Raw genomic sequence first — 15289 nt, 5'->3', positions numbered from 1 at the left:
TATGTTCTTTCATTATTTGGAACATTTGTATATCTGGTCCTAATTACATAATTACTCAAAACAATGATGAGAAGAAGTTCAAATTGTTTTTCTGAGAGCAGAAGAATTTTGGAAAACTAGAATTTTTTACTATATACTCATCATCAGGAGTCAATGAAAAAAAAATTTTCTCTTATTGACTCCTGATGATGGACATGGATTGAAAGCACTTGAAATTTTTATGATTGATTTCATTTTATTTATTTATTTTTAATTAATTTCTCTTGTCTGAGTTATGAATTAATAAGTTGTCTAAGTTATTAATTTCTCTTGTCAATTTAGACAAGAGAAATTAATCTTTTTGGTTTATCTTTTGTCATTTGATCATAAGTATCACTAATATTATTTGATAATATTAACATTTTATATTATTATTGTTTTGTGCATGGCTCACCTTCCTGCTTGCTGTGCCACTTGATCCCAACGTAGACTATCATAACAAAATCTCAATATGTATACTTCATCTCTCTAATTCCAAATGAGGATACAATAAAGTATCCATAAGTTCAGATTCATTTTGAAATGCACCTCACACTCAAATTAATTGCAAAAAAAATATTCAAATTACTTAAAAACTTACCTTTCAAATTTTCTCTGTCAAAATTGAATATGGATTTCAAAACAAAAAATACAACCTTCAGATTTCAGAACAAAAAAATTTGTTTTGTAAATCAGTCAAACATCACAGTTTTTTGCACATCTCATAAAAATATTTCAATTCTATGGTTACATAGTTTTCTTTGCTTGCACACAACGCAGACTTGGCCAACTTGTTCCCAATATAGATTATTCATAGCAAAAATTTTATGATGAATCAACCTCCATGAGGGGCCAACCCACTTGCTTCACTCTCTTTGCTCTACCTCCTGTGGGGTGGATGGCCCAACCTTCCCACCCCCATTCACTTTTCTCAACCCCCGCATTTGTTTTGCTCCGTCAGGCCACTCCTTTTGGTTTGTTCAATCTCCCTCTTGCTTTGCTCATTTGTTCAAAAATTTTGCAACAATTTATCAATTCCTGTTTCCACCATTTCTATTTTCTTTTTACATGATGGAAAAAAAGTGTGACAATTTTACATTAAGTATTATATATATATATAGAGTATGTATAAAAAATGTTTTTGATTTTTATTAACTCATTTATAATTCTCAACTATTTAATTCTAAAAAAGTAAAATATTTGTTTTCACTTATGCTGGATAGACTTTATCCTTCAACATATTGGAGCTTAAAGCCTGAAATATTAATTAGACAATAGTTTTTTTAAAATATGTACAGTACATTATATTCAATACACAATACTGAATTCTCCATTCATCTAAAGTTATAGCTGAAACAATCACTTTGTTTTTTATTAGATTTATTTTAAAGTGCTACTTATATCCAGAATTTTATCTATTGTTGAGTCATTGAGATTTGTATTTAGTTTATGATTTTTAAATTATACATTGTTGATTTATTTCTATTTTATTTATTATTAATCAAATCATATTGAAGCCTAGCATTTGCACATCAGATGGTAAAATAGTTAAGGCATCAGTCTACTACTCTGGAAGACCTGGGATTGAATCAAGCAGTTGAAAAGCAAAAGGAATTTTTCAGAGGTCGTCTGTCCTAAGAATGTTGATGCTTACCATCTGGTTGGTCTGGCTAAATCCACAATGGGCTTGAAAAAAAGGTTATTTAAATAATAATCATTTGAAGACCCATTCTAATTTTTCAATAAAATAAAATAAAATTTATAATTTAAACAAATTGAAAAAAAAAATTAAATTATAAAATATAGAATGCAAATAAATCTCAAATGATTAAATAAAGTCATATTTAATCATTTAAATTCAAATTCATTTGAATTTTAAATTTTATTATATTACATTCAAAATTAAATGTACCTGAAGAGGCTTTTTAAATAGTTGAAATTATTTATATATTATAATGTAATTGTATTTACCAGTCTTTTTTTCATTTTTAACTCTTCATCCTGTCAGCACTAAGAAGACCTTTTTTCTATACCCATTGAGGGATAGTGCCCATTGTATCTGAGGGAGACTGTCTGTGAAAAATTTTTGTGGAGTTGCTCATCCAAATTTGATTTTGAATCCCTGTAACCTGACACCTTAATCATTTTGTCCATCCATCTAATTGCTATGATGTAGACAACAGACTGACAACATTTACTGGATTAAAGATGTGATCAATTAAGAATATGATCCAGTTAAAAATAATAAAAAATTAAATTGGTCAATAGAAACATTTTATAAATTTTAAATTTTAGTTTAAGGCCATTTTGTGAAACATAATTATTCATTTGTGATCAATAAAATCAATTTTTTCATTCATTCCAAATGAATCATTCAATTCAAAATGAGTCATTCAAAATAATTGAAAATAAATTATGAAATGATGAAACAATTTTAAAACTTTCTTTCTTTTTTCGAAACTGATTTAAGCAATACCTTGCATCAGTTTGCCAAACATTTATGGTTCTAAATGTATTTGTTTACATATATTTCAAGTAGTGAATAATTGTATTTACCTCTTGTCAATATTTAATTTTTACTTAACCTTCTAAGTTTGAAGATGATGTAAAGACATTTTTTATATTGATTTAGAATGAGTTAGAAAAATATTCTCTGAAGAAAATAGCTTTGGTAAACTTTTTATAAAATTTAAAGGATTTTCTTATGAATGTTATGTCAAAAGATACATCATTAAACTATAAATTTTATTAACATATAGAAACATACACTAATTAGATATTATGAATAATTATGTATATTATTAAAAATGGTAAAATTGCTTCAATTTTTTTATTTTTGGCTCTTTCTGCCTTTTGGGCACTAAGAAGGCCTTTTTTCCTATAGTGAGATTGCTGGGTAATGAGTAATGGGGCCCAACATATCCAGGATAAATATCCATGAAAAATTCCTGGATTGCTTGTCCAGATTCAATCTTGGATCCCAAGCAGTAGGCTTACTCCTTTTCTAGTCGTTAAATTTCTTCAATTATGAACAACTACTTATTCTGTGTGTTAGTAAAACATAAAAAAACTGCCACAGTTTTAAAATTCAAACAGCAAAGATTAGTTTCTGTTAAATAATTTTGTGGAAAGAAAAATGTGAAAATAATATTTTATAAAAATTCTTTTTGTAAAATACATAGAAACTTCTCTATTTTAATTAGTTGCCAAAATTGAAAAAATATCTATATTTGTATAGCATTTTTTCCACATTGGTAAAACTCTCCTAGTTTGTCTGGAAAATTACATAAATAGTACTGCTATCTCTGAAGTTAAAATGGTGTCACTGTAGGAGAAGGTACTGAATCTTATGGTGGCACCACTTTATTTCTCTATGTCAATCTTCCTTTTCTGAAATCTAACGGTTTCCTCATTCTATACTCAGTTGTGTGATATGTCCCAATATAACATTTGATTTTTCATGTCTCATCTTTCAATCAGTATTCCATTTGATCTTTGTCATGATTTGTGATTTTTAAAGTTATTAAAGTAAAAATAAGGGTGCTGTATTAACAGATCACTGTTATAACTGAAAAACACACTAAAAAAATGAGGCATAGCAAGACACACTTTAAATATTTTTCAACTTTTGTCTTTTTATTTTGGTGCTAAGATTGGGCATTCTCTGGTTACACGAACTAAAAAACATAATCAATTTACACCTGACAGGTGCCAATCCATAAAAGACAGAAAGAACATATCCCCTGCAATACTTTTGTACAAGCAAATTACTCTTCCTCAAAACATTTTTATTTTACACTACACTGCAAAAATTAGCAGTAGAAATGAATATTGCACACAATAGATATACCTTATTTTTTTTTATATCCATTCAAAACATGATAGTGGGAATTTTTCTTACTCATTCTCATTGGTTTAATTTCCCAATATACAGTACAGTACAGGTAGTCCTTGATTAATGCAGTTAATTAATCCCTTGATGCCATTGCGTATATCAAAATTGTGTTCATCAAACACGATATCTATGTTAAGTAAAGACAGCTGGTAAAGCTGCATCAATTAAAACTTCTACTGTGTATATAAAGCAATTGCCATAATTAATTTTACATGGTAATCAAATCTTGTATTGAGCAAGGATCCTGTATATGCAGATCAATGCTGATATAAAAAGAATTTCTCACTAAAATATCTGACATGGAAACTCTGTAAATTAACTTTCTAAAACAAGAGAGAAAGTGAAAATAAATGTACACATTAATGAAATATATGAATGAAATAAATGAAAATAAACAAATTTAATTGACCTTGCAGATAAACAAGCTTTATGAATGTTTTTGGTCTATTTCTAAGATCTTTAGGCATATCCCTTCAAAAATCAAGATTATTAACAGAAAGATTCAATTTCTGAAGAGATATGCATGAAGATCTTAAAAGTAGACCAGAAACATTTGTAACAGGAAATTTTACATTGCAAGGCCAATTTAAGGTTGGTATTGGTATGTTTATTATGGAAACTCTATGTCACTAGATTACAAGTTCCATGGCAATTATGACAGCTGAGATACTACAATTTGCATGGCAAGAAATCAAGTACAATCAAATTTTCTGTTCCTCTCTGTAATATGCTTCAATATGGAATTTCAGTTTATAACTGAATGCATGAAACTAATGGTTAATAATAATAATGATATTGTTTTGCATTGTTAGACTTGTAATCACAAGAATTAAAATAAAATAGTTATGGCAGCTGCAATGTTGCTATAATTTTTTTCTGTACTGTAGTAAGTGACTATCAGACTCTAGACCAGGGATGGCCAACACGAGGCCCGCGGGCCACATGCGGCCCGCCTGGAGTCATGTTGCGGCCCGTGGAGCTAGGGCAAATGAACGTAAATGTTAACTTTATTGTACATATCACCAAAAGAACATTACGTCATGAGTTATTCCTATCATGTATTTTTAAATTATAGCTAACAGAAATTTGAAATATCTCTCATTTTGGAAAAATTCATAGATTTTTAGCTATTTCAAATATCCCGCTATTTGACACTCAAGGNGACTATCAGACTCTAGACTAAGCAACTGACTCTATTGTACAGTAGTTTTAAAACAGACTATACATAACCCTGCATTAGCCTTATCACATTAAATATTCTTGCAATCAATTTCATGCATGTCTACTCTACAGCATTCTTAATCTAAAAGTGGTGACTGTTCCATTACTAACTGGTAACTGAGCAATTATCACTTTTGGACTAGATGGTCATATAACTCAAATGTGACAGGCAATGTTCCCTCTAATTTTTTTTGTGGATGAGCAGAACACATGCTTCTCTGAGCAAAAAATTTTTCTGATCATATATATATGAAACCTTATTTTTTTTTATAAAAATTAAAATAATTAATTATAAAATAGACATTAAAATTAATTTTAAAACATACTTTTATACAAAATATTATCTCTTGTCAATGATTTAATGTATTTAATCGAAATATACGTAGCAATAATCATGTTGCAGACAGAGTGAGAAATAAGTAAACAACAATTCAAATCGGTGTGCATGCTCGCCTGCGCGGCACATAAATTCTCGTGCGCGGCAACAATTTGAGCAGTGCGCAGCTCAGAGGGAACATTGGTGACCGGCTAATACAATAGGGATCAAACATAAATTATGTAATGCTATTTTTATTCTTTTCAACTGCCATCAATCCTATAATGTTCAGTAATATTGCACATATCCACCCACAAAATTATGTAATTTCATTCTCAATCAATCCCTTAACTGTATTAAGGACTAATACACAGCACTGGAACTAATAGGACTTAAGCCCTGGTCCCCCAAGTGTCAAGGGCCTACAAAAATTGAATTATCATAAATTTTTAATACTTTTTCATTAACAATGAGCACTTATTGATATAAAGTTTGTCATTCAACACCATTTTATAAATACAGTAAATATATTTCAACTCTGATTTTCATGTTATTAAAAATGAATTTTAAACCTCAATTTAAAAATTCTTAATCTAACAAAAAATGAGGCCCCATTGGACTTCAATAAGCCCTAGGCCCCGAAAAACCTAGATCTGCCCCTGACAGCACAAGATACCAAACAGTACATTATTTTATTAAAATAAAACCAAACATTCCATTATTTTATATTAATGAAATAATGTAATGTTTGGTACAAAACAGTGATATAAACAGTAGGGTTTGCTATGCAACATTTCAGAAACAAAAATGAATTGTTCTGCTACCCAAGAATTGAGACCTAATATTTTCATAAACATCTCCATCACTTTATAATTAATGCATTGTAACAATTATCTGCATATTCACCCACCTACTTCTGTGTTTCATAATTTATGGACAGCCACATAACAATTAATCTAGTTTGCAATTATAATCAAACATCCTTACTACACTTGATATGCTTAAAGCTATACATCAACCAAAGCCGAATATTATTGGGCTAGATAATATTTGGCTTTAGTTGATGTATAGTTTGCAATTATGTTAACTGCACTCTTTCTTGGGTGTTACTCCAATGAACATATATGATATAATATAAACCATACTGAGTAAGAAAATCTTAGTAAATGTAGATTGAAAAACAACCATTTCTGAGATATTAACAATTTTGTATGTTAGTATCATGACTTACTTATTGACATCTATGTGAAAAGAGAAGATAATCCTTCCATATCTTTACTTTGATATTTATAGATGTTACATATGTTCTTTCATTTCTATGTATGCTTAGTATCTTCTTACAGTCTAAATGGTTGAGTTTTTGATCTAGATTTACTAAGGTGTTTTTACTCAGTATGGTGTGTAATATCTACCATACAAATGCAGAATACTTTTTAACATCTTGTATGTATACATTTCAGGAACAATAGAATAAGTCATATACAATATTTACATTAGCAAAAAAATATTTGATATGGATATTATTGGTTACTTCAATTTATTTTTTATGAATTCAAATTAATTAAAAGTCTATTAAAAGCATATTTGTAAGAATTATTTTGATTAGAATTTAAACCTTGATACAATATATTATATATCACAAAACATTAAATTTTAATGCAAGTTTTTAAACTGAGAAATTGAAAAATAATTAATTGTAAGTTTATATAGTAAAAAAATTAGTCAAAATTCGTTTTCAAAATGTACTTTGAAAACGAATTTATAACAAGTTTGCATTATTGGAGCTTGCTCACTCAAGTTTTGTTACTTTAAGAAATTGCAGTTGTGTTTATTATTTAGGAATTTCTGTAAAAAAAAAGAAATAGATAATCATTTATATTAGGTCATCAAGGATGAAATTTGTAGGTAATAATATTGCCAACTGTTGAGTCTGACCCATCTCAGAGTGCCTATGAATCATCGTTGAAGTTTGGTGTTAGCAAACAAACAATATTAACTCATTTAGCTCAAATCGGTAAAGTGAAAAAGTTGGATAAGTGAGTTCCATATGAACTGAATGATAAACAGAAACAAAAGTGTTTGGATCCATTTTTGAATTGAATTGTCACTTGTGATGAGAAATTGATCCAATATGACAATTGCAAACATTCAGCACAGTGGTTGGACAAGGATGAATCACACTTGGATTTTGCAATATTCATCAAAAGAAGCTGATGGTTAGTGTTTGGTGGTCTAGTGCAGGGGTCGGCAGTTTGTCAAGTGAGAAGAGCCAAATTGTCATGAAAACAGGATAACAAAAGTACCAGAGAGCCGCATATTAATTTAAATGTGCGAAATATGACACACGACAGAGGCGCCTCTAGTGGCTGTTTTCGGCATAACGTTACACGGATGGATGGACACGCGTTCAATGGGTTATATATATAGATATGCTTCAAATGGTACCACTCTTATGCGACTCATATTGATCAACGCGAGTGTGGTCATGTGTGGACAGAAAACAAGTACAAGTTTGTTCGGCGGCTCTATCTCAAACTCATAAGGCTGTGGTGAAATGAGGTGAGATGAAATTGGAGTTTATGTCCAAAGAGCCGCAAACATCTATGCAAAGAGCCACATGTGGCTCGCGAGCCGCTAATTCCGACCCCTGGTCTAGTGCAGGTTTGATCCATTATGATTTCAAACCTGGCTCATTGATCACAACAGAAATATACTGCAACCAAATGGACGAAATGATGCAAAAACTTAAAGAAAAACAGTCTAGATTGGTCAACAGATCGACTCCTATCTTATTGCATGATAACACTAGACCACACACTTCACAAATGACTGGCAAAACTACAGGAATTGGAGTTGGAACTTCTTCATCCTCCTCCATACTCACCAGACCTAACCCCCACTGACTACCACTTCTTCCGCAATTTGGACAACTTTTTAATAGGAAAAGAATTTAATTTCGATAATGCTGTAAATCTGGCCTTCCAGGAATTCATTGACTCTTGTCCACCAGGGTTTTATACCACCGGCCTGAACAACCTGCCGCTTAAATGGCAAAAGTGTATAGAAAATATGGGTGCATACTTTGATGAATAAAATAATTCCTTATATTTATCAACCGACTTTGCTTTTTTTTTCCATAAATTTCATCCTTGACAACCCAATATATGTATCTAATAATATAATATTCTATATCTGTACATAGAATATGTAACTCTATACAAACAACTTTTTATTTATTGCTTGAATGTACAGTACTTTACAGTACATTTTTACAGCAACTATATTCAAATTCAAATTTTTTACAACTTTCCATAAATTGTAATGGCTATAAGAGTAACTATTAAATTTATAATAATTTTTTAGTTTGTTCATTTACATTCAAGAAAATAAATTACTGGCCCTGCTGAACATTGGTGGGTTTCATTTCTTTCTTATTGTTTTTGATTGGTTACAGTTGGGTCATCATTTAAAATAATTGATAATATTCAGAATATAATTATAGTATATGGTATGTATATTAGATTTTTTTTTATAATATAAATTAGGAATAAATTTTATGTCAATCAAAGTTTTCTTTCTCATTTTACATTTTTCTTTGTTTTGAATCATCTTTCTTTATATGACTTGGGAGAATGTAATTTTCTTTAATTGTCAAGTCAACATCTATCAAAATTAATGTTATTATTGTCATTAACATATCGCAAAATATAAAGAATGACACAACAACAATTTATATTATATATGATTAAGAAATATGTTTGATTTTCTTTATTAAATTCTTTTGATAAGTTGAAAATATGAAGAATTTACACAGTTAAATTTAACTGTAATTTTATAACTTTAATTGCATGAAGAATACTTAAATTATTTTAGCATAATTAGAATATAATTAATAAGCATTAGAATGATGTATAAAAATTTTAAATATTTAAAATTATAAATTTATTAGTGTTTAAAATTTGTAAGTCTTGAAACAAAAGTCATGCCATACAATTCAATGATTCAAAATACAGTTTATTTAGATTAATTAAAAGTTTTATAGATACAGTGGAAACTTGATTATCAAACTTGATGGGACAAAATCTTTTCGATAAACAAAATTTTGGATAATCCAGAAACTTGTTTGTTTTTATTTTTTCGGTACATTAAGCACTGTGCATTTAAAGTTTTGTGAACTATAAATAATGTAATGCAATTACTGTATTTGAAAGTAAAATAATTTACTCAAAATCTAGCATAACGTTACATGAGTGACCTAGTTTCATGGTGCTACAATTGACAAATGACTTCAACAACCCAAACAACTGGGTATACATAAATTAAGTACCTAAAATAACAAAAATCCAGCAGGAAAATGTTAATAAATAACACTAGCAAATGTTTTCACTCATGTTAAACAGTCATTTCTAAGCTAATGATCTTCAAAAACTTGGATGCACATGATAAAACAAATGGTTCAAACATAATAAGTTCCTACAATTAGTGGTTGCTGTCCACATGATACACTGAATAATATAGGAGAGAGTTGTAAAACTGAATGTCATAGAACATCTTCCGCATCGGGAAGGAATCGGCCTTTTTAAAGTTGGTTGCCATATTTTTTCTAGCTGCTTTGTAAATCTCTATCTGCTCCAAATATTTAAGTTGCTTCTTGAGATGCAATGTAAAAGGCAGGATTGGTTTAAATTTAACATTTTCCTGCTAGATTTTTTGGTTTTTGGTGCTTAATTGATAGATTATGTAGTGATTTCCAGTTATATGAACAGTTTGGTCTCTGTGTATTATAGTCTATGGTATGTACAATGTTACATGTTGTTCTATTTTTTTTTTTTAAACTATTGATGGCTTTTAATTTTATTGCTACCATATAAATGCTTTAACTTCAAACAAACCAATATTCTTTGAATTTTTAAGTATGAACTGGAAGCTCCCAAATCAGTTAATGCTTCAAATGATTTGGGAGTAAAACAGCTGGTAATTTAATATCTAACTTGTGATCTAATGAAAAATAATGATAAAAATAGTTTGCAATTTTAATAAATTAAGAAAATTCATTTTGTTCTTTCAGGTGTAGTGTAATTAATTAATTTATGCCCTACTTGTATAACAATTTTATACATGGTTAAAAAAAATATAAAGGATAATTGAAGTACCAGTACATTACTCCAAAATATTTGGTAGATTTTTAATTTTGCATTTGGCTAAGTGTATAGAATTTTCTTCAAAGCAGTGTACTGTTTATAGATGCCAATGCATTATTATACTCTTATTTTCTACTTGGCTTATTCTAAGTCAAATAGAAAAAAGATAGTGTAAAGGCAAATATTTTAAAGTAAAAGTTAATTATATTTTAAATGTTGTGTTGTTTAATTTTATTCATCTATTCTATTGATAAACTGAAGAATTAAGCATTCAATAGATTAATAATATGATTAAAATATATTTGTGTTAATGGTGATTTATATTTTCACTGTATATCAAATTTTTTATAGTATTAATTATAATTATTGATACTTGCGGAATTAATTAGATATTAAAATTCAAAACAATGATTTTCTAAAATTTATGTTATTTCACGAATCTTTCTAATGAATATATTCATATATTTTCATATATATCAAATTGTGTGTTTTGTTTTCTGTTTCTTTATGAATCATATTCCTTATTGGACAGGTCACAGGAAGGAATGAATAATGAGAAACTGATATACACACGAATGATTATACTTATGGGATAGGCCTGTGGTTAATATATTTTTCTAATTTTCATTAACTGCAAATCTTACAAACAAAAATGATAATTAAAGTGCTGTTTTCTTAGTTTAGAGTTGCATTTAGAAGCGAAAACATCTTATTTTGTTTCAGAAAATAATAATAAAACTTGTGCTTGTATATAGTACTGATAATATTTGAAAATAGATCACTCTGTTTGTTTATTATCTATTTTTCTAAACATTTAAAGTAGAATAAATAAAATTAAAGGCATTTTTGGGTTATAATAACTTTGCTTGCGGATGCCAAACAACAAATTGATGTTGTTTACTTGGATTAGAGTCAAAATTTTTCACTAGTTTACACCTTTGGCACTTCCAAAAACTGCAATTATTTATGTACTATTTGGTGATTTGCAGTAGCATAAACTAGAACCGATATTAGGAGATGGCCCGAGTTCACCTCTCTAATATTATGTATGTGGACAGTGCTGTGGATGAAGAGTAAAACGCTTAGATGTTCAGATGTGCATGCATTTAACATGACTGTATCGAATCCAGATAAGTAGAAAAACCCCACAAATTTTTGGAGATACCAGTGCCGGGTGGTAAGCATTCCTCACCACCATTGTGGACCAGGCCGAACCCATACTGGTTTTGCTACATAAAGCCCTTTTACTGTCCAAAGAGCAGAAACAGTTAAAAAAAAGGAATGAAAATCATTTCATTTCAAATTCGTTTTATGGAAATATGCAAGGAGATGACTTAGTTAACTGAAATACTGGAGGAAGGAATATTGCAAAACTAAGTTTGAGTTTTGCTTTTGTAGTTCAAAAGCAAATAGCCTATCAAACTGTGAAAGTTTTGCAATATTCCTTCCTCCAGTATTTCAGTTTTCCTTCCTTGGTATTGCATTGTTAATTTTTATTTACTTAGGTTTAAACTAATTTCAGTAATAAATTATTATAAAATTAGAATTAGAATAATAATTCCAGAACTAGCAGCTCTTCGAAAAGTTTCATTTCTGCTTTTGGGGTGTTAAATATGTTAAATATTTAAATTTAGTGGCATACAATTAACATATAAGACGACAGACATTGTGTTTCTACTTGTTACATTTTTTTGGTTCTGCTACGCAGTTTATTTGTGACGTATTTTAAATTACTTGACATCGGGTGTATTGTCTAGTAAAGCGTCTTTAATACTGCCGAATAAGCCAGCCAATGATGTAACGCGTTTCATACGAAATGGGCTACGTCATCGACTCGCTTATTCAGCTGTATTAATTAAAGACCCTTTACTAGGCAATGCGTACATTGTATGGCTACAGATTACTGTATATTTTATTATTTCTTTTGTATTGAGAGAAAGCTGTAATGAATAATTGCGATTTACATGCTTTTGAGGCCCCATAAATGTGGGGTATCTTCCCATGACTTGCATGATAGGACTTATATATAACTATTGCCATGGCTTTTGTGTAATAAAATAACGAAATTAATAAATTTTAAAATAAAATAAAAAAATGATAATATGTAAATTTGAGTGCGTGACAATGAACTTATACTTAATTTATATTTCAGGGGCCGGTTTTGGATTGATGTACTTACCTTCAATCGTTAGCGTCACGTGCTATTTTGAAAAGAAACGTGCCTTTGCCACCGGTGTTGCAGTATGTGGCTCAGGAATGGGAACCTTCGCTTTAGCGCCATTGACAGAATATCTGGTAGAATCGTACGGCTGGAAGGGCTCTATGCTGATCATTTCCGGCTTAGTCCTCAACTGTTGTGTGTTCGGATCTCTGTTTCGTTCATTAGACACTAAACCATCCAAAAATCCAGAAAAATTAGAATGTAACGACGACTGGAGGTTACAGAAAGTACAACCGAACAACAACTATTCATTCCAGAATCACGAAATCGGAGGCAGCCATTCGGATTTGCACGCGAAAAGTAATTTACCTCTAACCAGATTTAAATCGGATATAATTCCAGAAGCGTTGGAAAGAGAACATTCATTAAAACAGAGATCTCATCTGGTACCCAACGGTGACAGCACCCCTCTGATAATGCATAAGCAACAGAATTCTGGTATACTCTATAGAAAAGATATCTTTTATAGTGGAAGCTTGCTCAATTTGCCAGATTATAAGTCCAATCCAAACATATACAGAGCAAGCATCGATATGTCTCATCAGTGTACTAACGAATCCGAAAAGCCAAACAGGTGTTGCCCCAGGGAGATGACCGATGCATTCTCGGAAATGCTTGATGCTTCTTTATTAAGAAACGTAATTTTTATAATGTTTGGTTTGTCAAACTTCTTTACAAACATAGGTTTTAATGTGCCCTATGTTTACACCAAAGTAAGAGCCAATGCGCTCGGAATTACCGACGAACATACCAGCATCTTGCTGTCCGTTATTGGAATCTCTAACACGGTGGGACGTGTTGCTTTGGGTTATTTATCCGACAGGAAGTGGGTTAATCGTCTGTTTCTTTATAATGCCAGTTTAACAATATGTGGTCTAGCCACGGCTTTCAGTTGTTACTGCACAACGTATACCACCCTCGTTATTTACTCTGCCATTTTTGGAGGCACCGCCGGTAAGTTTTATTTTAAAACGCTTCTTAATAGAATATACGATAAATTTTAATATTAAATTATTATTTATTTTTACTTCTTAGGAGCCTACGTCAGTCTAACATCTGTCATTTTAGTCGATCTTTTGGGATTAGAGAAACTAACAAACGCTTTTGGATTACTTTTGGTGTTTGAAGGAATCGCATGCTTAATGGGACCACCTATAACAGGTAATAAAAATATATTGTGAAATAATTTGCTTAATTAAATTAATTTTTTAAAATGTAATCATAGTATAATAATAATAATTCACTGGCGCAGCCCCATTGAACATATGGAATATATCTTCACACTGAAAATATTNAAGCGACGCTGAACGTCCGACGTACACGTTTTCGCGTTGAAAACTTCTGCCTCAACCTTGCTATTTTAATTCTTTCAAAAGAAACAATGAGGTAATAAAAATATATTGTGAAATAATTTGCTTAATTAAATTAATTTTTTAAAATGTAATCATAGTATAATAATAATAATTCACTGGCGCAGCCCCATTGAACATATGGAATATATCTTCACACTGAAAATATTGTACTGTACTTCGTTCATTTTATCCAGAGGCCCACCAGTAGCCAAGCGGTTCCATTCCCTAAACTCGTGGGTTCGCGCCTCGCCAGGACGACTGGCCATATGGAGTTTTCCGGGTTTTCTCTACGTCTGTAACGCCCGAATAGGGGCCAGTTACCCTTAAAAAACCGTCCGGAAGGCATCCCTCCCCGAGACAAGTCGCCCAGGTGTTGCGTTGCCGTAACTTTATAATACAAACAATTTATCCCAACAATCACACCAGATATACTGCAGCAAGAATAGGAACATTCGTAAATTGGGGAATTCCTCTGTTCCTATTTTTGATTCTCTTATCTCTTCACCTTCACGAAAATTGACTCTACGCCACTACTGATGTAGGCTAATTGTTTGTCTTTGAAAGTAGGCACAGAATTGCTAATTTTATACTAAATTACATCAGTGTGTGTGGAGCGAATATGTCCTTCCTCCATGGCATCACCAGCATCAACTCGTTAACACTTGTTAACGGGTGTTTGCCTGACTGATGCTGGTGATGCGTGTCACTTCGAATGTTCTGTGTATTGTATGAAGGCTTTTGAATCATCTCATTCGAAAGATATACTATTTTAAAGTAATGTTCTATTTTCCCCGTGTACTTTATATAACATTAAACAAGGAATTAATCGAAATCTTTTTATTTCAGGTTGGCTTTACGACGGTACAGGATCGTATGATCCCGGTTTCTATGTATCCGGATTTATGATAGCTTTAAGTGGTATCATGTTATTTTTTATACCTTGTATCAAGACAAAAACCTGCCAGGAAACTCCCGCAAATGACGAAGAGACTGCAACTTCGATCTAATTATTTTCATATTGTGATCTTTATGCATTTCTTCATATATATATATAATATATATATATATTAAAATAATATAGACTTTAATGTTTTTACTCTGTTTAATATATAAAAATTTTCTTAG

The 15289-nt window shown here is 30.6% G+C and overlaps 1 protein-coding gene across 3 annotated transcripts in view; it reads left to right on the top strand.

Moving 5' to 3' along the window:
- The window catches only part of LOC111633190 (monocarboxylate transporter 12-like), a 26195-nt gene extending 10915 nt beyond the window's left edge, over nt 1-15280 (top strand). For all 3 annotated transcript variants that reach the window (XM_023377718.1, XM_023377736.1, XM_023377727.1), the window contains 3 exons: nt 12744-13766; nt 13848-13973; nt 15011-15280. In XM_023377718.1, coding sequence (XP_023233486.1) covers nt 12744-13766; nt 13848-13973; nt 15011-15171 — 1310 coding nt within the window. In that variant the 3' untranslated portion in view covers nt 15172-15280. The remainder of the gene's footprint in view (nt 1-12743; nt 13767-13847; nt 13974-15010) is intronic.
- Nucleotides 15281-15289: the final 9 nt, after the last annotated feature.

This window comes from Centruroides sculpturatus, unplaced genomic scaffold, assembly GCF_000671375.1.
Source record: "Centruroides sculpturatus isolate CEXI.00-Female unplaced genomic scaffold, Cexi_2.0 scaffold110, whole genome shotgun sequence".
In the NCBI taxonomy this organism is placed as follows: Eukaryota; Metazoa; Arthropoda; class Arachnida; order Scorpiones; family Buthidae; genus Centruroides; species Centruroides sculpturatus.
This window is presented reverse-complemented; position numbering and strand designations above follow the sequence as displayed.